Genomic DNA, 25,328 nt, shown 5'->3' with positions numbered 1-25,328 from the left:
CCAGAGGCACTTCCAAAGGCAGGGTGACTTTGCTGGCAAGGAGCAAGCTGCTTCAAACTGAGGAACTTGGCTGCTTCGCTGCAAAAACAGCAGAGCAAGTGAAAGGTGAAATTCTTGGCCCCCTGCTTGTGTTTCTGATGACTTTGTGTGTGTGTGTGTGTGTGTAGGACAAAGCAGCACCCTGCTTCAGATCCTTCTCTCTCCCAGCACCCGTCATTTGCTGGCCACCACCTGCCCACAGCAGCAGCCCTTGTGCTTGGCATTCTCCATCTGGGATGTGCAAGCAGTTAAAGATCTCTAAGAAAAGCACCACAATCTTTTTTCCCTCCCTTTCCTAGCTTTATTATTGAGAAATCAAAGACCTCATGTGACTTTGTAGATGACTTAACACATTTAGAGACCAGGAAGGAAGTGGAGCTGCACTGCTCGCTTGGCTCTGCAGTGGGGCGGTTGCTGCTGCAAACTCGACCTCCTTAACTCCAGGCGGTGCAGGGGGAGCAGAAAAATGACTGCCCAGGCCCCCACCGAGCCCCCCAGGTGTTGCTTCTTCAACCTCAAGACAGCCACTATTGCTTTAGGGATCTTCCACATGGTAAGTGCCAGGATTGGAAGCGGGGACAGGGAGAGGGAGCCGAGGGAAGTGGAGGAGGTTTGCAAAAGGGGTCGTCGGTGCTGGTCAGAAGGTGTCCTGACTGGTGGCTTCTTTGTGTTCCCAAAAGGGACAATCCAGTGATGTAAGAGAGATGGAGAAGAGAGAGATGGGGAAAAGAGGAGAAGGTGGCAGAGGAAGAAGGGAGGGAGATGGGGGACAAGGGAGAGGGGGCAGGCAGGAAGAAATTTATTGTACTGAGAGGGGTTTTTAACTATTTTTTTCCCCTGGTTTTGCCAACTGAACCTCATGGACATTCACTCTGCTTCCTGTTTTCCCTCTGCAGCTTAGTGCAGGAGCTTTTACCAGTGCAGAACTCTGTAGCTTGGACAGGGCTCAGCAGAGCTACCTGGACCTGCTGGTTAGGAACCAGGCAACACACTGGCAGTGGAAACTGTGGGAGAACTGTGGGTCACTGGAGGAAAGAGGCACCTGAGCTCCAGGAGAGCAAAGGGTGGGTGGGCAAAGCTGCCTTGTTTCTCCTTCTGCACCCAGCTGGACACTAGATGCAGTGTTCTGGTTTCTGTTAGGCTCAGTGGTTGTGGTCAGCTGCCATGCAGCTGGGGTCACTGCTCAGGGGTGGGCACAGATGGCAGCGAGCAGAGGTGGCAGAGCCTGGAGGGATGTTTCTTCCATGCCATCAGGTTGTACAGAGGTGCTTTCAGCTGCCTTTAGGTCACTGTGAGGATGTGGTTTCTTGCATGGCAGAGGCATTTGAAACCCTCCCATCCGTGGCACTGAGTGTGCACAGTCACGGGTTGGGAGCCTGCAGGGTGATAACGGTTAATGGGGGCTCTCAACCTGCTCCTGGCATAGAAGTGAAGTGAGAGGAGCTGCCACCTGCAAATACATGCTGAGGATGGCAGCTGTGCCACGGGAAAGGTTTGCCATGGTCCTCCTGCAGCACCAGCCTGCTTTCCTGGAGCAGCAGGAGCAATCCAAGCTGCCTGAGCAAATCCCTACTGCACACAAAATACTCCCTCACACAAAGCCAAGAGAGCAGGGCATGGCTTAAAGGGTTTGACTTCCATCAGGTCATGCCTGCATACATTGTGGAGGATTCAACTCAGGAGTGAAAGGCAAGGCAGTCTGGAGATCAGCTTAGATACCTTCTTGGCTGGGGAAGTAAAGAGAAAGCACCCAGCAGTCAGCAGCACCATGGGTTGGGAGAGGCAATGAGTGAGAGGAGTGGCTGCTCTTGGGCACAGCCCAGCACCTCTGTACCTCCCTGTGCCCCTCCTGTGCCAGCCCAGAGCAGGACAGCAGAGAAACTTGAATCTACTCTGTATAACCCAACCAGAAATCTGCTGAGGTTGGAAGAGACCTCTGAGGTCATCCAGTCCAACCACTCGCCCAGAGCTCCCAATCTGTTGCTAAGCCACTACCACAAAACCGCGTCCCTCAGCACCACATCTCTGCCTCTTTTCAGCGCCTCCAGGGATGCTGACTCCACCACCTCCCTGGGCAGCACATTCCAGTGCCTGAGAACCCTTGCTGGGAAGAAAACTTTCCTAACATCCAACCTGAACCTCTCCTCTGGGAGAGAAGGTTCACGCACTGCAACTGGCAACATCTTTCCCCTGGCACTACTTGAGAGCCAGGTGCTGTAGTGGCATTTCCATGCCATATTTCACTCATTTGAGGACCTCAAAACCATTCTGGGGTTGGTTAAAGGAATTATGCCATTTTCTAGCTTTTTTTTTCCCCCTTTTCCCTTCTGTTTTTGACCATCTAGATGATACCCTGAGCAGGCTACTCCTTTTTTCACAGTACCACCAAGGTTTGAAGAGACCTCAAAGAGTTTTGCCCCAAGTTCAAAGGTTATAATCTCACTGCTTTAAAGAAGCAGAAAACTCTCTCTTTCTTGTGAATTCTTTTAACCCCTAGACAGGAAAAAAAAGAAAAGAAGTAATTCAAAATTGAAGCATATCCAAGCTGAGAGTTTGCAGCAGAACTCAAGCAACTTCTGACAACCAATTACACCTGCAGGCATCCAAGAAGGATGGCCACAGACTGCTTAGAAATGAGGCCCTGGTAGGAAGAATAGAATCACAGAATTGTTAGGGTTGGAAGGGAACTCAAGGAGCATTCAGTTCCAAGCCCCCTGCCATGGCCAGGGACACCTTACACTACAGCAGGTTGCTCACAGCCACATCCAGCCTGGCTGCAAAAACCTCCAGGCAGGAGGCTTCCACCACCTCCCTGGGCAACCTGTGCCAGTCTCTCACCACCCTCATGGGGAACAACTTCTTCCTAACATCCAGTCTGAATTTTCCCTCTTCTAGTTGTGCTCCATCCCTCCCAGTCCTGTCACTCCCTGACAGCCTACAAAGTCCCTCCCTGAGATTTGAAGAGGAGCCAGGACCTAAAGAGGAGCTGGCAAAAAACAAAGGCCTGTGCAAGGGTGGCAAACACCAGGCAGAGAGCCACAAGACATTTTCTGCAGAGAGCTGGGGGCACAGCATGTCACATGAGCTGGCTCTTATCAGTGGTGAAACAGATGTACAGAAAAGAGATTATTATTTTTTCCTCTAGCTGGGAGAGTGAATCATACTTCTCCCCCCCCACCCCCCAAAAAAAAAGCCTCTTTTGTCTTTCTCAGAAGTCAGCAAAGGCTTTGAACTGAGGTTCATTTTTCTCAGAAGCCTTTCACAGTGGTGCCACAAACAACACATCCCTGATTGGCACTGGTGTGTGGTGGGGGAGAGAGAGAGAGAGACATCACCTTTTGGTGCTGCTGACTGACAGGGAGAGCTTCATTCCCACTGCAAGGTGAGGGTTGGGCTGTTCTCCCAAGTAGCAAGTGAAAGGATGAGAGGAAATGGCCTCAAATTGCACCAGGGGAGGTTTAGGTTGGACATGAGGAGCAATTTCTTTCCCAGAAGGGTTGTCAAGTCCTGGAACAAACTGCTCAGGGCAGTGCTGGAGTCTCCATCCCTGGAGGGGTTTCAAAGCTGTGCAAATGTGGTGCTGAGGAACACAGGAGTGGACTTGGGGATCTTAAAGGTCTTTAGCAGCCTAAATATTTCTGTGATTCTGTGACCATGTGAAATCATAGAATCACAGAATTGTCAGGGTTGGAAGGGACCTCAAGGATCAGCCAGTTCCAACCCCCCTGCCATGGGGGGTGGAATACCACCAGAGCCTGCAGGTACCTCTGTGCCTTCTGTGGCAGGGGGGTTGGGCTGGATAATCTTTGAAGGTCCCTTCCAGCCCTGACCATTGTGTGATTCTGTGCCTGTACCTACTCTATTACCTCAGTGGATTTCTTCTACACAGAACCCTTTGGGAAAGAGTTTGATTCTCAGAGCTTGTCTGGTTTTTAAGAGCCAACACAGAACAGCAACCAGATTTTTTTCCCTACCTCTTCTCCACCTTTTTGATCATGTAGCTCCAGCTGGGCAGAGGGAGGGGAGCAGAAGAGGGCATTTATAACTCAGCAGTGCCTTGGATGATTTGCTGCATCAATGCTCAGTGTAAATCATTGCTGTGGGTCCCAGTGATGAATCATAGTGATGCTGGGTGATGGTGATGCCATCAAAGACAAGCACTCAGGCTTTGTGGTGGTGTCTTGTCCTCCTATAAATTAGATCTGTCTCACTGCTGATCTGTCCATAGGCAGTTGAAATAAATCATGGGAATTCTCAGACAAACAGGGAAGGAGATGAGGGGAATGAGGAGGGGACAGAGCTGGTGAGGGCCTTTTTAGGGTGTTGGGTAGTGACAGGACTAGGGGGAATGGATCCAAGCTAGAGGAGCGGAGATGTAGATTGGCCCATCCAGTGCCAACCCACCTGCCATGAGCAGGGACACCTCTCAACCAGCCCAGGTTGCTCAAGGCCTCATCCAACCTGGCCTTGAACACCTCCAAGGGAGGAGGCAGCCACAGCCTCCCTGGGCAAGCTGTGCCAGTGTCTCCCCACCCTCACTGGAAAGAATTTCTTCCTAATCTCCAGTCTCAATCTCCTGTCCTCAGGCTTCAATCCATCACATCCATTCTATCACAAGCAGCTTGTCAATTCAGAAGGGCTGGTGGAGGCTTTGGGAGACTGCAGCACACTGAGCAAGCTGTGAATTGAGTTTCTTGTCTCTCCTGTTGTTTCAGAGCAGTAAGAAAGGGAACTGGGTGCTCGGCTGAGCAGTCCTCTCTGGCTCAAAGAGGAACCTTTTGGTTTCTTCTGGAGAGGAAGTGGCACCAGGGGAGGTTTTGGTGGGACATTAAAAGAAACTTTTTCACTGAGAGGGTTCTCAAAGCCTGGCACAGGCTGCCCAGGAAGGTGGTTGGATCCCCATCCCTGGAGGGGTTTCAGAGAGGCAGAGATGTGGTGCTGAGGAACGTGGTTTAGCACCAGCCTCGGCAGAGTTAGAGTATGGTTGGACTCAATGATCTTAAAAGGTCTTTTCCAACCCGAATGATTCTGTGATTCTCTGAAGGGTGAATCTGGAGGGAGGATGCAGCTATCCCTGTGCAGCAAGGAGTTGCTGGGCAGTCTCCACAGCAATCTTCCTCTGCCTTCTTCTCCAGTCGAGGTGAGCAGCCCCCTGCAGGGGCTCCATCACCTTGCAGGTCTGTTTTCTCTGTGCATAAAAGAGATGACTGTCACAGGGCAGGCAGCAGCGTGCCAAAGCCAAAGCTAAGTGCTGGGGAGATAGCCTGGGCCTCACAGGGCACTGGTGATGGAGAGCCAAGGAGAAGAGCCACAGATCCTTGTCTGCTTTATCTCACTGCAGCTCAGTGGCTCAGTCATGGAAAGTTTAAACCAACTTTCCCTTTAAAATCTTCTCCCTGATCTTTCAGGCTGGGCTTGGGTTTTCTATCTGATGTGTGCTGCTTTTGTGTGACTGCAGTTGGTCTGGCTGTGTGACTCACTTCTCCACCAGAAAGGAAACCAGGGCCTCTTCTTCTCTGCTGTGCCCCTCTCTGATAGATACTAGAGATGGTTCTTCACACTGAGGTTTAGCCTCTGGCTCTGCTCTGCTTGTAAGCCCAGCTTTTATAGGAGTATTTGGGATTTGATGTCCTGCTTTCACTGACTTGTTTTTCAGGAATGAAATTGGTTATTTGGTTATTTAGGGCTCAGGTCACCCATTTGGCTCAGGCCTTCATTTAACAGACCCCTTTTAAGCTGGAGCCTTCTCTTTTCCAGGCTGGACAGCCCCAGCTCCCTCAGCTTGTCCCCGTAGTGGAGGTTCTGCAGCCCTCTGATCATCTCCATGTCCTCCTCTGGACCTGCTCCAATAGTTCCAGGTCCTTCTTGTGCTGGGGGCATCAGAACTGGATGCAGGACTCCAGGTGGGGTGTCATGAGAGCTGAGCAGAGGGGCAGAATCCCCTCCCTGACCTACTGCTATCACTGCTTTGGATGCAGCCCAGCTGGAGTACTCTAGTACTGCAAATTTAAAGGGAAGGCTCATGGTGGGAGACAGAGTGCCAGGCCCCACCACGGAAAGACCATGGCTTGGTGGACATTCAGACCAGCAGCAAAGGGCTGTGGGGGATGTGCTACAGCTCTTCTGGAAGTTGCACTTGCAGCTCATGGCACAGGAGTTGGTGAATTTGGTTTTGAAACCAGTTTCTGTGTCTTCAGCAGCTAACACAGTGACAGTTGGAGAATCTGGGTTCAGTTCCTGTCCCTGCTGCAGGCCATCCCTCCCAACCACACTTCCCCATTCCTGGGGCAGGGCAAAGCCTTTCCTCCCATGCCTCCTCGATTTGTTTGCTTGCAGTGTCAGCCCTAGCACTTCTGACTCCACATTACTCTGCCTGGGCTCTGTCTGAATCCCATCTGGCCTTTGCAAAAGACACCAAATACTCTCTCCTCTGCTCACTACCAGGTTTGCCTCAGCTCCTGCAGCTGCTGGCTTGGCTTGCAGAGCCTGGTGTGGTGTGCTTGCAGACATGAGCACAGACCACACCAGAGCCGGTTCCTCCTTGCCTGCATCACTCTGGAAGTGGCTGTTGCAGTGCAAGGCTGCTGCAGCTCCTGTGGAGCCAGCTCTGCCCCAGCTGGTGTTAATCTTGGTGACAGATACAGACTTGCTTTCTCCATCAGCCTGGGGTTCAGATGACTCACAGCCAGAGGCTGAGCAGTCCAGATAAAACAGCTTCTCTCATTCCCCCCTGCATGCCAACATCTTCCTTGTTGGTGGCACTTTTGTTGGTGGCTCCTGTCCCTGGCAGCCTGGACCGGATGATCTCTGGAGGTCCCATCCAACCCCTAACATTCAGTGATTCCTTTGACAGGGATAAAGCTCAGACAGAGAAGCTGCAGCAGCTGTTTGCACAGCAGCAGAGAGGTCAGAGAGCTTCCTGCATCCTCAGGGAATGTGGCAGCAGGGTCCTCCTCCAGTCACCCACCCTGCAGCTCACTTTAGCACGCACCAGGCTGCTCTCAGAATGTGCAGCTGCAGGTCCAGGCCTGGCAGCCCATGCTCTGCTCCAGCCTGCTACAACCTTAAAGTGCAGAGGGAACTAAACACATGCCAAGGAGGAGGGAGAACAGCAACAGCTGGAGAAGAGGAGGAGGAAGAAAGTGCTGAGCAAGATGAGGGGCCTGGTGCAGTCAGAATGGTGCTGAGACTGTCAGTAAGGTCCAGAAGGAGCAATAAAGGGCATCAGGGAGTCCTTTAGCCCAAGAGGTGTTCTGTGCTCTGACAGCAGTGTGGGCAGGGACTGATGCTCTCTTGTGGCCTTGGACTTCTTGTCCTCAGATCCACAGGAGGTTTGGTTCCCTTGGCATGAGCTGCCTACAGCTCACACACTAGCAGGGGGAGGCTTGTCCCCAGCAGGGATGTGGCATGGGGTCTTGTGGCCACTCTTGTGGCCTGGAGACAGGTGGGGGTTGGTCTCTTCTCCCAGGCAGCCAGCACCAGAACAAGAGGACACAGTCTCAAGCTGCACCAGGGGAGGTTTAGGCTGGGGGTTAGGAAGAAATTCTACACAGAGACAGTGATTGGCCATTGGAATGTGCTGCCCAGGGAGGTGGTGGAGTCATCATCATTGGAGGTGTTTAGGAGGAGACTTGATAGGGTGCTTGGTGCCATGGTTTAGTTGATTAGGTGGTGTTGGGTGATAGGTTGGACTTGATGATTTCAAAAGTCTCTTCCAACCTGGTTAATTCTATTCTATTCTATTCTATTCTATTCTATTCTATTCTATTCTACTCTATTCTATTCTATTCTACTCTATTTTATTCTACTCTATTCTATTCTACTCTATTCTGTTCTATTCTACTCTATTCTATTCTATTCTACTCTACTCTATTTTATTCTACTCTATTCTATTCTATTCTATTCTACTCTATTCTATTCTACTCTATTCTATTCTATATCCTGGCTTCACTTGCAGGGCAATGCCCTGGCCCTGCTGTTTGACATCTCCAGCTTTACAGAGGCCTTCTGCAGCGCCTGACTGCCCAGTGTCCCACATCCAACAGAGCTTTTCCCTCAGCTTAGGGGCTAGAGATTGATTTATTTTCTTTTCACTGCAGATCATCACTGTTTGGATACAGAAGTTCAGCACCACACATCTAGCCCTCGCTCCAGCTCAGGAAGGAATGGACCCTGGAGCCTGGGGGCGGGAGGCGGCGGGGGTTACTAGTTCAACTCAGAAACTTGAAGAAGGAAATCATTTTGCTTCAATGGGAAAAAAGGCACATTTGGAGATTAGTTTCTTTTTTATCTCCAGTACATTGAGAGAAGGAACTGATGTCTTTTTTGCCAATGAAGTTGGATAACCAGGCCTGCAGAGCAACCTTTATTCTCTGTGTGTTTCCCTTCGTGCTGCAAAATACCAGTGTTGCATTTAGCTCAATTGCAAAGCAAAAGGCAATTTCCAAACATAAAGCCAGGGCTTTCTGGCTCCACAAAAAAAAATAGTAGCATTGCAGTGGAACTCATTAACTTTTGTCACTTCCCCATCCTCCTTCAGAAGCCAGCAGAAAAACAAAAAGCCAGTTTAAACCCAAGCCATCAAGAAACTGATAACTTTTGCCTCCAAATTTCCTTCTATGTGGCACAGGCTGCCCAGGGAGGTGGTGGAAGCCTCATCCCTGGAGGTTTTTGCAGCCAGGCTGGATGTGAGCAACCTGCTGTAGTGTGAGGTGTCCCTTCCCATGGCAGGGGGGTTAGAGCTGGCTGAGCCTTGAGGTCCCTTCCAATCCCTAACAATTCTGTGATTCACTGACTGTCTCAGTCATAGAAGACCCATAGGAGACCCATCCTGCAGTTAGGGCTGTGGCCATTGCATGGCTCCCTGGAAGCAGATCAGCTGATAAGAAGCTGGCCCAGGACCCCTGAATTGTGCCTTTTGCTTTTGTTCTAGGTTATGAGCATCCTGCTGCTGATTGAGTACTCCCTGGAGGTGGCAGGTGGGAAAGGCTTTTGCAAAGACCTGGACAAGGATTACTACAGAATTGGTAAGTCACTGGAATGCTGGAAAAGCAGCAAGGGTCTGGGATTCGAGATGGAGCCCAAGGTCTTGCATTGACCCCTAGAGAAAACTGGAAAGTGATATTCATAGAATCATAGAATCAACCAGGTTGCAAAAGACCTCAGAGATCATCAAGTCCAACCTAATACCTAACACCTCCTGACAACTAAACCATGGCGCCAAGTGCCACATCCAAGCCTTTGATGAACAGCTGCAGGGATGAGGACTCCACCACCTCCCTGGGCAGCACATTCCAATGGCCAATTACTTATTCAGAGCATATGGGCCAAAAGCTCAGACTCACAGACTGTGCAGGCTCCAAAGGTTTGGATTTGAGGTTAGGCCATGGCTGGTTTGGCTTTTTGGAGACCAGTGTGGTGCCCACAGCATTTGTCTTTATTTCAGTGGCTCAGGCCCTCAGCCCAGGCTCTCCTGTACCTCATGCTCCTTCAGCCTTCCCATTCCCTCTGCAATTCACTTTGCATTAATCTGACAGTCCTGGTTTCCCTTGCTCTTCCCTTTCACCAGCTGTAGCTCATCTCAGCCTCACACACACTGTTGACACCTTTCACAGGTAGGGCATTTTCCAGGGAAGCATTGAAGTGTCTGACCAGCTCCTCAATGGACCTAGAGCAGTGACCCTGGGCACTGGGGAGAAATCACAGCCCCACACTACATCCCATGAGCATGTGGGCTACCTGACATTGCCACCAATACCCTGCCCTCTATGCCACGGACTCATCCTCTTCTCTTCATCCAGGGGTCTCCTAGCTCACAGGTGAAGGCAATTCAGAGAGCCACACCAGCTTTTGTCCCTTTCCCCTGTCCCTTTGGCTCCCCATCCCCAGAATTTCCCAACCCTTGGTGGTTTTGGCAGAACATTGATTGTCTGGGAGAAGCAGCCAGGCTGGTCCCTAGCCCACAAACATCACATTCATCATGGTTGATTGAATTCCTACAGCCTGAGCTTGGAAGGATGCAGCTTAGCTTTCAGAGACCTGGCAGAGATCTTGGGGGGGGGGGGGGGTGCATTTAAAAGAAAAGAACTCCCCAAACCTCAAATATTACTTAACCAGACAACTTCTGCATGAAGCTCTTTGGAAGCAACAGCAGCAGGGTGCTTTTCCCTTCTCTTAGTCACTGCTCAGTCTAAAACCACAAGCTGAGATAACCCTGCTCTGCTATGTGCAGAGGGATGGAAACCAGGCTCCCCTGCCCTGTCTCTCCTGAAGGAGAAGGCTCAGTCAGAGAACAATGCAGCTCACAGCAGCATGGACTTGCCTGTTCCCTGCTTTCCCAGTGTGTCCTTCCCCAGGCTGCCAGCAGACACAGACTGATCTGTGGAAGTGGAGGGAGAGGAAACCAAGTGCAGCAGATTCCTGCACCCCCCAAACTCCCTTGATGATCGTGAAAGACTTTGCCAACCATAGCAGTTCTCAAGTTGTCTCCAGGGTAGGAGTCAGACGCAGTGGAAAGCACCAGAGCAGGCACAGTCTCTGTCTGGGTGAAGCTATGGCTAACAGTTGGCTTTTCAAAGAGCTCAGCTGGCTTTTAGGGGGCACCACTGTGACCCACCAAGGAAAGGAATCAACAGGGAGCAGAAGATGGGAATTTGGGGGAGTCTTGCTAAAAAGACACCGAGCAAAGTCTGCTGGCATGGGTCACAGCTCTCACATGGGGCATTGCTTCCAGAGGAGTCCAGTCTGGGTGGGTTAGAGGCTGCTTTGCTTAGCCTCCAGCACAGAGGTTCCTCTGCAGCTGTGACTCAACCCAATACCCAGTGTGCATCATGACTGCTCTGGAAAATGCTCTCTGCAGAGCTTTCCCTTTAGGGCAACATGGAAGGCACCAAACTCCCTCTCAACCCCAGCTGTTTCCAGGCTGGCTGGGACCAGCACAACACAGGTAGGAGAATCCAGGTTTCCATTTCTGCAAGGCAGAGCTCTAGTTGGAATTTTACAGATGAAACCCTGAAGAACAGGATGGAAGAGTGACCCTGAGGTCTTCTTCCCTTTGGGGGAGGGGGGTTTGTGGGTTTTTCTGTTGTCTTGTCTTGTCTTGTTTTGATTCATGTTGTTTGCTTTCGATTCATTTTGTTTGGTTTTTTTTCATTTGGGCTGGTTTTGATTTGTTTGGGTTGGGTTTGATTCGTTGGATTGGGTTTTGTTATGTCTCCCTGTGTCTTGTTTGGATGTCCCTCAACTTGGGCAGGGACAATAGATGGAAATATTTACATTGTTGGTTTTTTTTCCCCCTGATGGTTTAGAATGCTGTGATCTGAGCTGCTGAAAACTGAGCGTGACGTTTGCAGATCCCCACGGATAGTCATGGGCTTGCAAAGCCCGGTACAGGGCTGCCCAGGGAAGTGTTCTGAATCCCCATCCCTGGAGGTGTTTCCAAGAGGCAGAGATGTGGTGCTGAGGGCCATGGCTTAGCCCCAGCCTTGGTAGAGATAGAGAATGGTTGGACTGGATGAGCTGGAAGGGCTTTTCCAGCCCAAATGACTCTGTGATTGAGTGATCCTGTGTAAAAATGACAGCTGTTTTTCACCCTTTTTTTTATGCAGGAAGAGGCTCCAAGGCCAAGCATTTTCACTTTGCTTCAAACACCTCAGTAAAATGTTCTTGCAAGACAAAGACACAAAGCCTTGAGACAGTTGTTGGGGCTTTTCAGCTCATTTCCATATGAATCCATCCCTGTGCTTTCTAAGCAAGCCCTGCACGCTCCTCACAACTCCAAAGGGTTTTCTTTAAGGACAGAACCGTTCCGAGTGAAATTGGCCCCGTTTTCACCCGCACCCCCCATCCCATATCCCCTTCTCACACGATGCAAAGTCTTCCCCCTCTCCCTCCTTCTCCCACTGCCTCCTACACAAGGAGGAGCGTTTTCTAATGAAATCCCCAGCACTTCCACTTGGCTTCTCTTCCCAAGCATTTCAAAGGGCTCTGCCTGGGAGATTGTGTTTGCTGATTCTGGCTGGAATAAACACAGTGCAGCCTTTCTATTTTCAGCAGCTAGCAAGGAAGCAACGCAGCAGAGCAGCACAGAAAGTTCAATTTGACTTCAGAACCCAGATGGAAGAGTTGGAGGACAGTTTGGGGAGAGGTTCTCTCGATGCCCTCAGCATCTGCTGCTCTATTTGTAGGTCCTGCCAGCTTAAAGCACATCTCAGAATATGTAATGCTAAAGCTCTAGTCATGGCCCAAGAATATAAACAAGGTTTAGGGGGAAATGCTTCTCACATGATGCAGTAGGGGAGAAAATATCCAGACAGGAGTCCTTTGCAAGGAAGCAGAACTCCCTCAAGATTTCATAGAGTCAAAGAATTATTTTGGTTGGAAATGCCCTCTAAGATCATCCAGTCCAACCTTCAGCCCAACACCACCATGGGCCATCAAACCCTGTCCCCAAGTGCCACGACCTTTCTTGAACCCCTCCAGGGATGGGGACTCCACCACCTCCCTGGGCAGCCTGTGCCAATCCCTGACCACTCTTGCAGCAGAGACATTTTTCCTCATCTCCAACCTAAGCCTCCCCTGGCACAGCTTCAGGCCATCTCCTCTTGTCCTATCACTTTATTGAAGTCAAATCTCCAGTATTGGTCCTAAACCCCCACTTGGCACAGAGCTGCCAGCAGAAAGCATGGCAGTGACCAAGCAGCAGGCAGCCAGGGCCTGGAAAGTTGTTTTCTCTTGATTTCTCTTCTGTTTCCCCACCCCTTTGTGTCTGTAGGGTTGTGGCTTTTTGTTTCTTTGTTATTTGCTTCTTTTTGTCCCTTTTGTTCGGTTTGGGGTTTTTTTGATGTAGGTTCCACTTGGATTATTCAGCTGGGTTCTGCCGGCAATTAGCCCGCAGAGGCAACAAGTTGCCCAATTAATTAGTGAGCCTGGGAGAGCTGGAGCATGAGAGCATGTAGAAAGAGGCAGGCGAAGGCAGCTGTCTTGAATCTGAGGAGGCACCGTGCTGAAGAGATGAATCCTCTCCGGGGCAAGCTTGTGATGGTCGGATCCGGGAGGCAGAGCAGGGGAAATGGCTTCAGGCAGTGCTGGCTTCAGCGGCGCTGGGGCTGCCTCCTTTTGTGGCTGCTCCTACAAAGGCTGAGCCTGGTCTTTGTTGAGCTCTGGGTCTGTATCGAGTTTTATGCTGTCCTCATGTTCATCTTTGGTTCTTGGTGCACCTGATCACAGCCTGGTCTCTGCTCTTCTGCTTCTGGGCTTGGTTTTCTGCCCTGAAGCTCAGGTTCTTCCCATGACCTTTGTGAGCTGCAGAGCTGTGAGCAGCCTCTTCTGCAGGGAGGCTCTTTCTCCATTGCCCTCTTTGGGTTTGCTGGATTTGGCCTTTCTGGTTTGTTGGTTTTTTTCCTCTTTACTATTTCCTAAGACTTCTTCCTCTTCTGTGTTTCAATTCTCTTTACTTGGTGGTAAACAGAGCCTTCATTTCATGGTGTCATCAGGTCATGAGTGAAAGCTCTTTCCTTGCTTTGTGCCCTCAAAACTCTGTTCTCCTGATGTAGGTTAGGGAGGGGTTGGATTCTTTTGATCACTCCCTTAGGTCTGACACCTCCATGTGCAGCAGCAGCTCCTGTGGTGCTGCTCCCTCTCTTGAGAGAAGCTATTTCTGCCTCTTTGAGGGATGCAGCCTCCTCAAAGGTTTTTCCCCTTCGAGCCTCAGAAAGCAAGAAGCTTCTCATTCTCAGGCAAGAAAGTGCTGGCCAGAGCTCCTTCTCAGACTGAAGATTCCTCATCAACAAGTCTCCTTTCTAGAGGAGACTCACTTGAGTTGCTAATTCTTGACAAGAGAGTAAGGGAAGCTAAACCATCTTTTGTATAAGGCATGGGAATTAAATCAAGTGCACTCTCTGCTAGCAGAGTCAGAGCTGCCACTGGAGCCACCAGAATCATTTTGGTTGGAAAAGCCCTCAAAGACCACCCAATCCAACCATGAACCCAACACAGGTTGCACAGAACAATGTCCAGGCAGGTTTTGAATAACCCCTGAATGACTCCACCACCTCTCTCAGCAGCCTGGTCCAGTGCTCTACCCACCTCAACATGAAGAAGTTCCTCCTCGTGTTTAGATGGAACTTCTTCTGTTCAAGATCACAGTATCACAGTACCATGGTACATAAGAGGTTGGAAGGGACCTCCAGAGATCATCCACTCCACCCCCTGCCAGAGCAGGGTCTCTTAGGGTAGTCTGCACAAGAATACATCCAGGTGGGATTTGAAAGTCTCCAGAGGAGACTCCACAACCTCTCTGGGCAGCCTGCTCCAGGGCTCTGGCACCCTCACTATAAAGAACTTTCTCCTCATGTTGAGGTGAAACCTTCTCTGTTCAAGCTTGTACCTGTTGTTCCTTGTCCTATTATTGTGCAGCACCAAAAAAGAGCCTGGTCCCCTCCACTTGACACCCACACCCCAGATATTGATAGACATTGATCAGATCCCCTCTCAGTCTTCTCAAGACAAAAGAGCCCCATGTTTCTCAGTCTCTCTTCACAAGGCCCCATGCTCAAGGTCCCTAAGCATCCTCCTGGCTCTCCCTTGGACTCTCTCCAGCAGGTCTCTGTCTCTCCTGACCTGGGGAGCCCCAAACTGGACACAGTATTCCAGGTGTGATCTCCCCAGGGCCCATTTGCAGTTTGTGCCCATTGCCTCTTGTCCTCTCACTGGGCACCACATACACAATTCTTTCTGTAGGGTATCACTCCTGAACTCCCCCTTAGAGGGACCATTAAACTGGGACATCAGGCTCCAGCCTCCAGCACTGTGGTAACTTCTTTTCTTCCTTTCAGCTGATGTCATCACCAGTTTCCTGTTGATCATCATGCTCTTTGCCATCAGCTTCAACCTCCTCCTCGGCGTGGTCAAGGTATGTTCTGCTGCTGGCTGAGGCCTCTCTGAGTTTGGAGGCATTAGAGGAGGGGACTAGGGGATGGCAGTGAAAATGCTGAGCTGTGTTAACAGCAGCAGATAAATCTCTCTGCTCTCTCATGAGGGGGGAAGGCAGCTGGTTTGCAGTCTTGGGCTCATCTGCAAGGCTGCTCACTGCCAGGTTTACCAACCCTGGCTGACATTTCCACCAAGGCTATTTTTGGTTTAAGGAATGGAAATGTTATCATCTGGAAGTGTTGGTTTACTGCCTCTTTTCTTTGCTCTTTTGCAAGTCAGATCCTGGGGGGTGAGGGGGAACTGCAACTCCCCTGTTACACTGGGGCTTCGTTTCCTGTTTCAGGAGAAGAAATGAGCAGGCACTGGTGTGGGAACTCAGCTTTCTCTGTGGTGGTAAACTCTGGGGACAGCTGAATGACAGCTCTGATGGGATCAGGTTCCAAAGGCACAGTGAGAATTCAGAGAAGCTTCCCAAGGGAAATGGAATCATAGAATGTTAGGGTTGGAAGAGACCTCTGGAGATCATTGAGCAGGGGCACCCAGGGCAGGTCACAGAGGAACACATCCAAATGGGTGTTCTGGAGAGAAAGAGACTCCACAACCTCTCTGGGCAGCCTGCTGCAGGGCTCCAGCACCCTCACACCAAAGAAGTTTTTCCTCTTGTTGAGGTGGAACTTCCTGGGTTCCAGTTTGTGCTGATGCCCTTCATTGTTTGTGAATGGATTGTCACCACAGCATATGGAATGAGATGCTGATATTCCAGGGGGGTCTTTATTCTTGGAGCACCTTCAATAGCCATGATTTCAGGTGTTGATAGCTGGTCTCATTCTGCCCTTCAGAACAGCAGTAACTGGCATTGCTTTTCTTTTGCAGAAGAGGGAACGTCTCCTGATCCCTTTCCTTGCTCTGCAAGTCATGGACTTCCTCCTCAGCCTCTTAACAATGTTCAGCTCCTACATACAAGTCCCAGCAATCATTTCTGTGTCCTCCCTTAGCCACGTGGTAGGTAGCAGCTCACTTCTGGGGTAGCCTTCTCTGCTCTCTATGAAATGAAGACCAATACCTGGGGTAGGAATGGAGGATCACTACCCTGGGCCATGGCTCTTCATGGCAAGGTAGTTGGGGGACTAGTGGGTAATGGCAGCTGGGACATTGTTTAGTTTCCTGTGCCTGGGAATCTCCCTGTTGACTTTATTTTCCATCTCATGGCTTTGGAGAGGTGCCTTTGGGTGTGCCCATGCAAGGAAAGGTTTGCTGGAGAGAAGCTAAGAGGATCACTGCTGCAGCTGCTAAGTAAGAGGATCACTGCTGCAGCTAGAGGGGATTCTTCTGTGGGGCTTGTATCAATCAGCCCAGCAAGATGGTTTGCTCCTCTTTTGGGCTGGTGTAAGGGAACTAAACCACTGAGGTTCTCAGTGTGAGCAGGCCACAGGCCCTGTGGAAAACATGGCAAATCTACCCAGGTGCCACAGTCTTGTCAACAGTAACCAAATGCTTGTTCCTTGCCCTTCTGGCAGCAGGGACACTCGAAGATCCCATTCCTGGCTCTGCAGCTGCTGGACTTCTGCCTGAGTATTCTGACTCTCTGCAGCTCTTGTGTGGAGGTCCCTACCTATTTCAGCCTCAAGTCTTCAGACAAGGAGGTAGGTGATTCACAGCTTGCATTGGGTTGGAAGGGACACTCAAAGGTCACCTTGTCCAACACCCCTGAGGGCAGCAGGGACACCTCCAAGTAAAGCAGGCTGCCCAGGGACACATCAAGTCTGATCCTGAATATCTCCAGGGATGGAGCCTCAACCACCTCTCTGGGCAACCTGTCCCAATGTCTCACCAGCCTTTGTGCAGAACATGCTCTTGATGTCCAACCTGACTCTGCCCTGCTCCAGTCTCAAACCATTGCCTCTCATCCTATCCCCATAGGCCCTTCTGAACAGTCCCTCCCCAGCCTGCCTGTAGGTCCCTCTAAGATATCCCTGGAGCCTTCTCTTCTCCAGGCTGAACAGCCCTATTCTTTCAGCCTGTGCCCATAGCAGAGCTGCTCTAACCCTCTGATCATCTTTGTGGCCTCCTCTGAACCCACCCTACCAGGTCCATGTCTCTCTTTTGTTAGGGGCCCCATGACTGTACACAGCCCTTCCTGTGAGGTCTCACCAGAGCAGAGGAGAGAGGCACAATCACCTCTCCTGACCTGCTGGTCACACTCCTTTTAATGCAGCCCAGGGTGCAATTTGAGCAAGCTCAGCTGATTTTTCTTGCTGTGAAGTTTCCTTCCTCCTAGGAAGTGGCTGTTAACACAGAGCACACTTTCTCTGATCCCTGTGCTACAGCCAGAGCTGCTCTGTGAAGACAAAAGAGGAGGATTTTCCACACCTTCCCACCAACAGGGTGCTCTTGACTGGCAGCTTGCCTTTGGATGTGTTTCTCCCCAGTACTCCTTGGTGTTGGTGGTTGTTTTTTTTCTTGTGAGAGTCTGATGGATGCAAATTGCAGAGCAAAATGATTTGGATGGAGCCTGCCTGCACACATTGAAAATGCATCAACTTTTCATCTTTATTAAACAGTCACACTTAGAGTCCTCATTTAAATAGTCCTCTGAAAATCTTTGCCAGAAGAGTGTAAAGAGTAGGGGGGTGGGGAGGAGGGGGCATGCTGTGTGTGGGGAAATTCCCTGTGCTCATTCTGATGAGCAAAAGAAGGTGGTGGTCTTGTCCTATGGTTCTGAGAAGCAGGATGAGAAACTGGTTGGGATCTCCACCACTTTGTGTGACCCTGGGTAGAAGGACCAAGAGTTTATGGCTGAGACCCTCTCCCTCTTTTCTTCTTATGGCTGAGACCCTTTCCCTCTTTTCATGGCAGAGACCCCCTCCCCCTCTTCTTTTTATGGCTGAGACCCTCTCCCTCTTTTCTTTTTATGGCTGAGACCCTCTCTCTCTTTTCCTCTTTTTATGGCTGAGACCCTTTCTCTCTTTTCCTCTTTTTATGGCTGAGACCCTTTCTCTCTTTTCCTCTTTATGGCTGAGACCCTCTCCCTCTTTTCCTCTTTTTTTTTTTTTTATGGCTGAGACCTTCACCTTCTTTTCCTCTTTTCACAGAGCTTTTTGCCAACCCTGGAGAAGTTACCCACAGAGGAATATGCCAAAGTGATGATCACCTTCACCATTGCATTCATTGCTGTCCTCTTCCTGAAGGTAAATGGCTGCTGGGTCGGGGTGGGGGGATGATGAAAAGAATCTCTCTAGCCTGGAGAAAAGGTGGAACAGGTTATGCTTCTCTCTCAAATCTCCAGGGCACTGGAAAGCCTCATTGAGCTCTCCTTGGGCATAACAGGAGCTATGTGTGAGGCAGGTCTCCTGTTCACATCACTGGGTTTGTGCTTCTGCAGGTGTGGGCTGCAAAGCAAAAACCTCCCTTACATCCAGAAAGCTCTCACTGCCCATTCATCTTCAGAAGGACAAGATGCTTGAAACAGAGGGAACTCTCCTGTGCTTGTGTGCCAAAATAAATGCAGTCATTAAGCAGCAGGTGAGATCTTCCACTCAGACTGCTGGGAGTGGAGCTGTGCACACTGATACCCTGAAATTTAATTAAAACCCCTGAGCTGTTCAAATCCTGCTTACATCTCAGAAACCTCACCGCGAGCTGCTTTCTATTCTTGCTTCGGTGGATCAGAGGAGAGGTTTCTCACTCAGGGGTTTCAGACCAGCTAAGAAAACCTGATTCTTTTTTCCAGGTGCTTGAGCAGATTCTGTCACAGTGACAAAAAAAGGTGCTGCTTCTGTTGGAAAGCACTTTTGCTTCAGACCCTTCCCAGGTGCCCAGACAAGGCAGTGTGGAGTGGCGTGTCTCATGTGACTGCACTGCAGACTTGGCTTCAGAATAGCTTTGAATATTTCCAGAAGCTGAGCAGTAGGAATGGAGATAACCCTGAAACCCAGCTGCAATCTCAGCAGCCTGGCAAACTGCTGGATTTGAATTTTGCACAGGGTCAGCTCCCAGGCTGCTTAACTTGCAGTGACTTCTTGTGCTGGAGATTTGTAGGAGCAAGGATTTGGGGGGGGGGGAGCGGGATAAATAGAATCAATAAGGTTGGAAAAGACCTCAAAGATCATCAAGTCCAACCTGTCACCCAACACCTCATGACTACCAAACCATGGCACTAAGTGCCACGTCCAGTCCCCTCTTGAACACCTTCAGGGATGGAGACTCCACCACCTCCCTGGGCAGCACATTCCAATGGCTAACAACTCTCTCTGGGAAGAACTTTGTCCTCACCTCCAGCCTAAACTTCCCCTGGCACAGCTTGAGACTGTGTCCTCTTGTTCTGGTGCTGGTTGCCTGGGAGAAGAGAGCAACCCTCTCCTGGCTACAACCTCCCTTCAGGGAGTTGTAGAGAGCAATAAGGTCTGCCCTGAGCCTCCTCCTCTCCAGGCTAAGCAACCCCAGCTCAGTCTCTCCTCGCAGGGCTGTGCTCTAGGCCTCTCCCCAGCCTCACTTGCCTTCTCTGGACACATTCAAGAGTCTCAGTGTCCTTAAATTGAGGGCCCCAGAACTGGACACAGAACTCAAGGTGTGGCCTAACCAGTGCTGAGTACAGGAGCACAATGTCTTCCCTGCTCCTGCTGGCCACACTATTCTTAATGCAGGCCAAGATGCCATTAAATAAAGCAATGAGCAGGCAGAAGTGTTCCTTGGTCTGCTAAACTCCTCCAAACAAGTCATTAGGAGCCCTCCTCCACTCCCCCCTGCTCCTTTAAACTTAGTGACAATCCCTCCCCTCTTCCCTGGGCAGCAAAACCATTTTCATGAGAGGCTTTGTCCCAAGTGATAAAGATCTGATGAGGAAAGTGGCAGCAACAGAAAACATTTCAGACCCGAAAAGACCATTTGGCCAATTTAGGGCACATCAGTTTCAATTCACTGAATGCCTGCACCAAGGTACTATCTAAATATGTTGGACTAGCTCAGGATCTTTCTGCACAATTTGCCTTGCTCAATGACCCATCACAAGCATTTTATTGCTCCTAGACTGAAATGTTTCTGTGTATCTGGTGCTGCTTGCCTGCCAGCTTGCAATTACTGTCCCCAAATAGTTATGTGCTTCCCACACCACAGCATCACTCAGCCAAAGAGGGGTTTGTCAGATGGAGATGGGGCACCTGCTCCACTAAACATCCCCTGCCAGTGACCTCATAGGAGACCTGCAAAGCATTGCTCATCCTTATAGCAGGGAAGAGCTCTCTGACAACGCTGAGGGGAGGGATGCAATGTTCCTGTCTCTCCAGGCAACCATCAGCAGAACAAGAGGACACAGTCTCAAGCTGCACCAGGGGAGGTTTAGGCTGGATGTAAGGAAGATGTTCTTCACAAAAAGAGAGACTGGCCATTGGAATGTGCTGCCCAGGGAGGTGGTGGAGTCACCATCACTGGAGGTGTTCAAGATGAGACTGGATGGGATGCTTGGTGCCATGATTTAGTTGATTAGATGGTGTTGGGTAATGGTAATTGATTGAATGGTAATTGGGTAATGGTGTTGGACTCGATCTCAAAAGTATTTTCCAACCTGGTTAATTCTATTCTATTCTATTCTATTCTATTCTTCTATTCTATTCTATTCTATTCTATTCTATTCTATTCTATTCCTTTCTCTCCTTTAACACCACCCCTTGCAGGGAGCATAGAATCACAGATTCATAGAATTGTTAGGGTTGGAAGGGACCTCAAGGGTCAGCCAGTTCCAACCCCCCTGCCATGACCAGGGACACCTCACACTACAGCAGGTTGCTCACAGCCACATCCAGCCTGGCTGCAAAAACCTCCAGGGATGAGGCTTCCACCACCTCCCTGGGCAACCTGTGCCAGTCTCTCACCACCCTCATAGGGAAGAATTTTTTCCTAACAACCAATCTGAACCTATTAATTTCTAGTTGTGCTCCATTCCCCCCAGTCCTATCGTTACCTGTCCTGCTGCAAAGCGCAAGGCTCTCCATGCAGCTTCCCAGCTCCTCACCAGTGTGGTCCCTGCCACATTTCCTTGTAGAGCCCCAGAGGTGAGATCATCAGCTGCTCAACTCCTTGGAGTTAAGTCTAAGTTCTTTCAAAGGGCAGAGTGAGTGAAGGGGAGATGCTTACCCCGCAGCTCCCAGAGCAGGCTCCCCTGCTTGTCTGTGCATCCACAAGTAATCTTTATCTCACCTCAGTGTCACAAAGCCATCCCCCTCCACCGGCATGGTGATAAGAATGTAGGAACCAAGGGGAATAAACCATTCCTGATGGGAAATGAGAGGAGGGCTTTAACATCATTACTTCAGAAGTAGCTCACTTCCTGACCTCCAGGACAAGCTTCCCACCCACCTGGCATGTCAACAGCTGCAAGAGGAGTTTTTCCTCTCCAGTTCAGTGTGGACAAGGGTATCCTACAGTGTCTTCTGAGTTAGCCAGGTCACTGCCTGCCTCGACATTGTCTGTGGGCACTTCCACACTCAACTCGAGTCTGCTCCTGCTTGCACCAGCCCTAACTGAAGGCAACTTTGTTCAATTTGGTGTAGGAACTGAGTTGGCACTGGGGACAAAAAAGCCTCTTCCAGAACCAAGCCAAAGAAAGAATCTTTTGTTGTATGACTTCCATTTAAGTTTTTTGAGCTCTCTCTCACAGATGAGTAAAAGGTTTGTGCAGTTTATATGGTGGCTTCAGTGCCTTGCATGGTCTCTCCCTGTCTCAAGAAGCTTTTGGAAGGGGGAAAGGCTTTTTGCAGTACTCCCTGAGGGCGCCCAAAGTTTGCATTTAACTCCTCATCTCCGGGAGTTTGCTTGTGAGACTGAATTCCTCCAGCTCAGATACTTCATTCCTTGTTCCCCTTCTTTGTCTTGGCTTTGTGTCAAGGCAAACAGCCCTCATTGTTGTAGGAAAAGCCAAGCTCGATGGCTTGCTCTCAGGGCGTACAACTCCCAATGTTCCTTTGCAGATGCCAACTGTTTTTAAAGGAGGCTCTTCTGCCAATAAAAACAAGAGGCACACGACTTGGCCTGGCTCTGCAGGGCAGGGAAAATATTGATTTAATATGGTATGTTTCACAGCCTTGGCTTATTTTCTTCTGCCACAATCCATCAATCAATCCATTTTTCTCAGCAAAGCTCCCTTGATTGCCTCTTCTACCTCAGGGAGGTGCAAGGTGGTCTCCTCAGAAAGGTGTAGCTCCTGCACACCTAATTGTGGCCTTCCAGTGTCTGAAGGGGGCTCCAAGAAAGCTGGGGAGGGACTTCTGAAGGTGTCAGGTAGTGATAGGATTAGGGGGAATGGAGCAAAACCAAAAATGGGTAGATTGAGATTGGATGTTAGGAAGAAGTTGTTGCCCATGAGGGTGGTGAGACACTGGCACAGGTTGCCCAGGGAGGTGGTGGAAGCCTCCTGCCTGGAGGTTTTTGCAGCCAGGTTGGATGTGGCTGTGAGCAACCTGCTGTAGTGTGAGGTGTCCCTGGCCATGGCAGGGGGGTTGGAACTGGCTGATCCTTGAGGTCCCTTCCAACCCTGACAATTCTATGATTTTGCTGGCTGAGCTGAACTTTCAGGTCAGTTCTGGCTGACCAGAGAGCCTTGGATCTCTGAGAGGTGGCTGTTGTGCCCCAGGTACTTTTCTGAGACACTCAGACTTTGTAGCTTGCTCAGAACCCTACCACGGAGGACACACTCTCCTTTCCTACCTGATGGCATTGTGCTCTCAGAGGTCTTGCTTGTATTTAATGGTGTTGATGGTCCTATTGAACAGATGGAAGCTGCACAGAGGGAATCCTCACTTTTCTGGTGGAGGATCAGGAGGGGCTGACACATGGTCTTTCTTTACCTCCAGAGAAGAAAGCAGGAGAACAGCAGGCTGATGGCCAAATGGAAGTGCTCTTGTCGACTTGCAATGCAGTGGCAAACTTCCCTCTCCTTCTCCTTTCCAGGCCTACATGTTCAAGTGTGTCCTGAGCTGCTTTAAGTATATTAAAGCCAGCAAGAGGGAGGAGGTGAAAGTCGACCCACAAGCAGTTGAAAAGGTGAGTAAAAACTGCTTCAGTTTTACACCATGAGAAGGCATAGTTTAGACTGATGAGGTGCAGGGTGGTCTTAACTTTGGGGTTTTTGATGGTCTGAGAGACAGTTTAACCCCTTAGAAGTGCTCCAACAGCTCCAGATAATCAATATCCAATTATGTTACATTCCTTTAAATTTCTATAAAGCCTGGAGAAAAGAAGGCTCTGGGGAGACCTTTAAGCAGCCTTCCAGTGGTTGAAGTGGGCTGCTGGAGAGCTGGGGAGGGACTTTATCCAGAGGCATGGAGTGACAGGACAAGGGGCAATGGCTTCAATCTGGAAGAAGCTGGATTTAGAGGACACATTAGGAAGACATTCTTCCCCATGAGGGTGTTGAAACCCTGGAACAAGTTGCTCAGAGTTGTGGAGACTCCAAGCCTCAGAATCACAGAATGTTAGAGGTTGGAAGAGACCTCCAGAGATTATCATCAGGTCCAACCCCTCTGCCAAAGCAGTATCACCTAGGGCAGGCTCCACAGGAACATATCCAGGTTGGCTTTGAAAGTCTCCAGAGAAGGAACCAGGTTGAGTGGGGCCTTGAGCAACATGGTCTGGTATGAGGTGTCCTTGCCTGTGGCAAGGGAGTTGAAACTGGATGATCTTGAAGGTCTTTTCCAACTCAAACTATTCTATGATTCTACTTTTGTATAGAATATTTCAAAGTCAACAGAGTCTGCAGGGAACCTGAAACTCAGGCTCCAGGCACATCCCTTGAGTTCTCTGATCCACAGATGTGCTTTTAATTTGAGCTGAACTTTGGTTTCTGAGGCATGATAGTGCTCCCCTTGTTTAAAATGAAGGTGGCCTTCACCTTTCAGTGGGTCAGTGTCTGAGAGACTTGGTGCATTGCACTGCATCTTAACAGCCTGCTAAATACTGAATATCAGTGTCCCTCCCTAGGTGATCTCTTTAAAGAGCAGCATCCAGCTGCTCTGACACAATGGAAAGATACTGAAGCCCTTCCAAAACCAAAAGGTGCTCTATAGATGGATGAGAAGAGGAGGATTACAGAATGCTAAGTGTAGGCATTTGTCTCCTTGAAAGCTGGCAGATAGGATGAGCCTTGTCTTGCCAGCAGCCTGTGCCCTGCTGTGCCTGCGTCATGGCCCTCTGCAATGATCTGAGCTTGGGCAATGAGGCTTCTTTTCTGGCCATTAAAGAGCCTTGGTCCATTTGTTGCAGCCATGCTTTGGGAGAAGGAGGTGGGACTGGCAGCAAAGTGGTTAGAAAGTGTTGCTGACCTCTACCTCTCCTGGATTTCTGTCCTTCACGGCTTACAGCCCATGTGGGTCTTTTACCCTACTTTGAACTAGGTAGAAAAAGAGCCAGGATCAAATCCTTTGTGTGGTCCCTAGAGCATAACTAATGGTCTTCTCTTTCAGGCTGTGCTGCCATCCTATGAGGAAGCCTTAGAGTTGCCTTCCAAGGAATCCCCACCACCCTATGCAGCAATCTAAGCTGCCCTCATGGCGAGAAGACAACATCTGCATTGCTGTTGGTGCCTCCTACCCCTGCTGCCAGATAGCCAGCCTCACTGAGAAGTCCTTATCATGCTTATTTCAACCCAGCTCACCTTATGAGCCTACAGAGAGTGGTGGTGAACCACTGGAGTTGGTGCCTTGTAGGGTAGCACTGGCACTTTCGACTTGGTACTACCCAGCTGCAGTGCTAATTTTCATCAGCTTGGCACCAGGCCCCTCAGAGGTCCCCATCACTGGCCTCTGCCATCTGGCTGATGTGAAGTGTAGGCACTGGCCTGAATCCCTTGTCAGGCTTGCTTTTTGCCAGCAAGATGCTGTTTCTCATCTGTCTCACATCTAACTCACCAGCTGAGACATTCAGGAAGTGGAATGTGGGGAAAAGGGCGAGAACCTTTCTGCTGAGACAGCCCAGCGCTGAAGCTCTGCCAACCAGCACCTTTGACCAGGACCCTAAGGGAAAGGGAGCAGCAAAAGAAGGAAGATTTCAAATGTCTATGATGCAGACTTCATCCTGTCTGCTTCTGATGATCATAGAATCATAGAATTGTGAGGGATTGGAAAGGACCTCAAGGATCATCCAGTTCCAACACCTCACACTACAGCAGGTTGCTCAGAGCCACATCCAGCCTGGCTGCAAAACACCTCCAGGCATGAGGCTTCCACCACCTCCCTGGGCAACCTGTGCCAGTCTCTCACCACCCTCATGGGGAAGAACTTCTTCCTCACATCCAATCTCAATCTACCCATTTCTATTTCTTTTCTATCCCCCCCAGGCCTATCACTCCCTGACACCCTCAAAATGATGAT

At 50.0% G+C, this 25,328-nt stretch overlaps 1 protein-coding gene across 1 annotated transcript; it reads left to right on the top strand.

The window, feature by feature from the left end:
- Window positions 1–375: 375 nt before the first annotated feature.
- Window positions 376–25,020, top strand: LAPTM5 (lysosomal protein transmembrane 5). The gene is made up of 8 exons (XM_009910618.2): window positions 376–592; window positions 8,972–9,065; window positions 14,874–14,950; window positions 15,844–15,972; window positions 16,488–16,613; window positions 18,063–18,158; window positions 22,912–23,004; window positions 24,423–25,020. The coding sequence occupies exons 1-8, from the start codon at window positions 506–508 to the stop codon at window positions 24,495–24,497; spliced, it is 777 nt and encodes a 258-aa protein (XP_009908920.1). The 5' UTR covers window positions 376–505; the 3' UTR covers window positions 24,498–25,020.
- The last annotated feature ends 308 nt before the right edge of the window (window positions 25,021–25,328 follow it).

This window comes from Dryobates pubescens, chromosome 20 (genome assembly GCF_014839835.1).
Source record: "Dryobates pubescens isolate bDryPub1 chromosome 20, bDryPub1.pri, whole genome shotgun sequence".
NCBI lineage: Eukaryota > Metazoa > Chordata > Aves > Piciformes > Picidae > Dryobates > Dryobates pubescens.
This window is presented reverse-complemented; position numbering and strand designations above follow the sequence as displayed.

Coding starts and splice junctions, on each gene's coding strand:
- LAPTM5 (XM_009910618.2), top strand. CDS start 506: ATGACTGCCCAGGCCCCCACCGAGCCCCCCAGGTGTTGCTTCTTCAAC. Junction 14,951..15,843: donor TCCTCCTCGGCGTGGTCAAG/GTATGTTCTGCT, acceptor TTTCTTTTGCAG/AAGAGGGAACGTCTCCTGAT. Junction 16,614..18,062: donor TCAAGTCTTCAGACAAGGAG/GTAGGTGATTCA, acceptor CTCTTTTCACAG/AGCTTTTTGCCAACCCTGGA.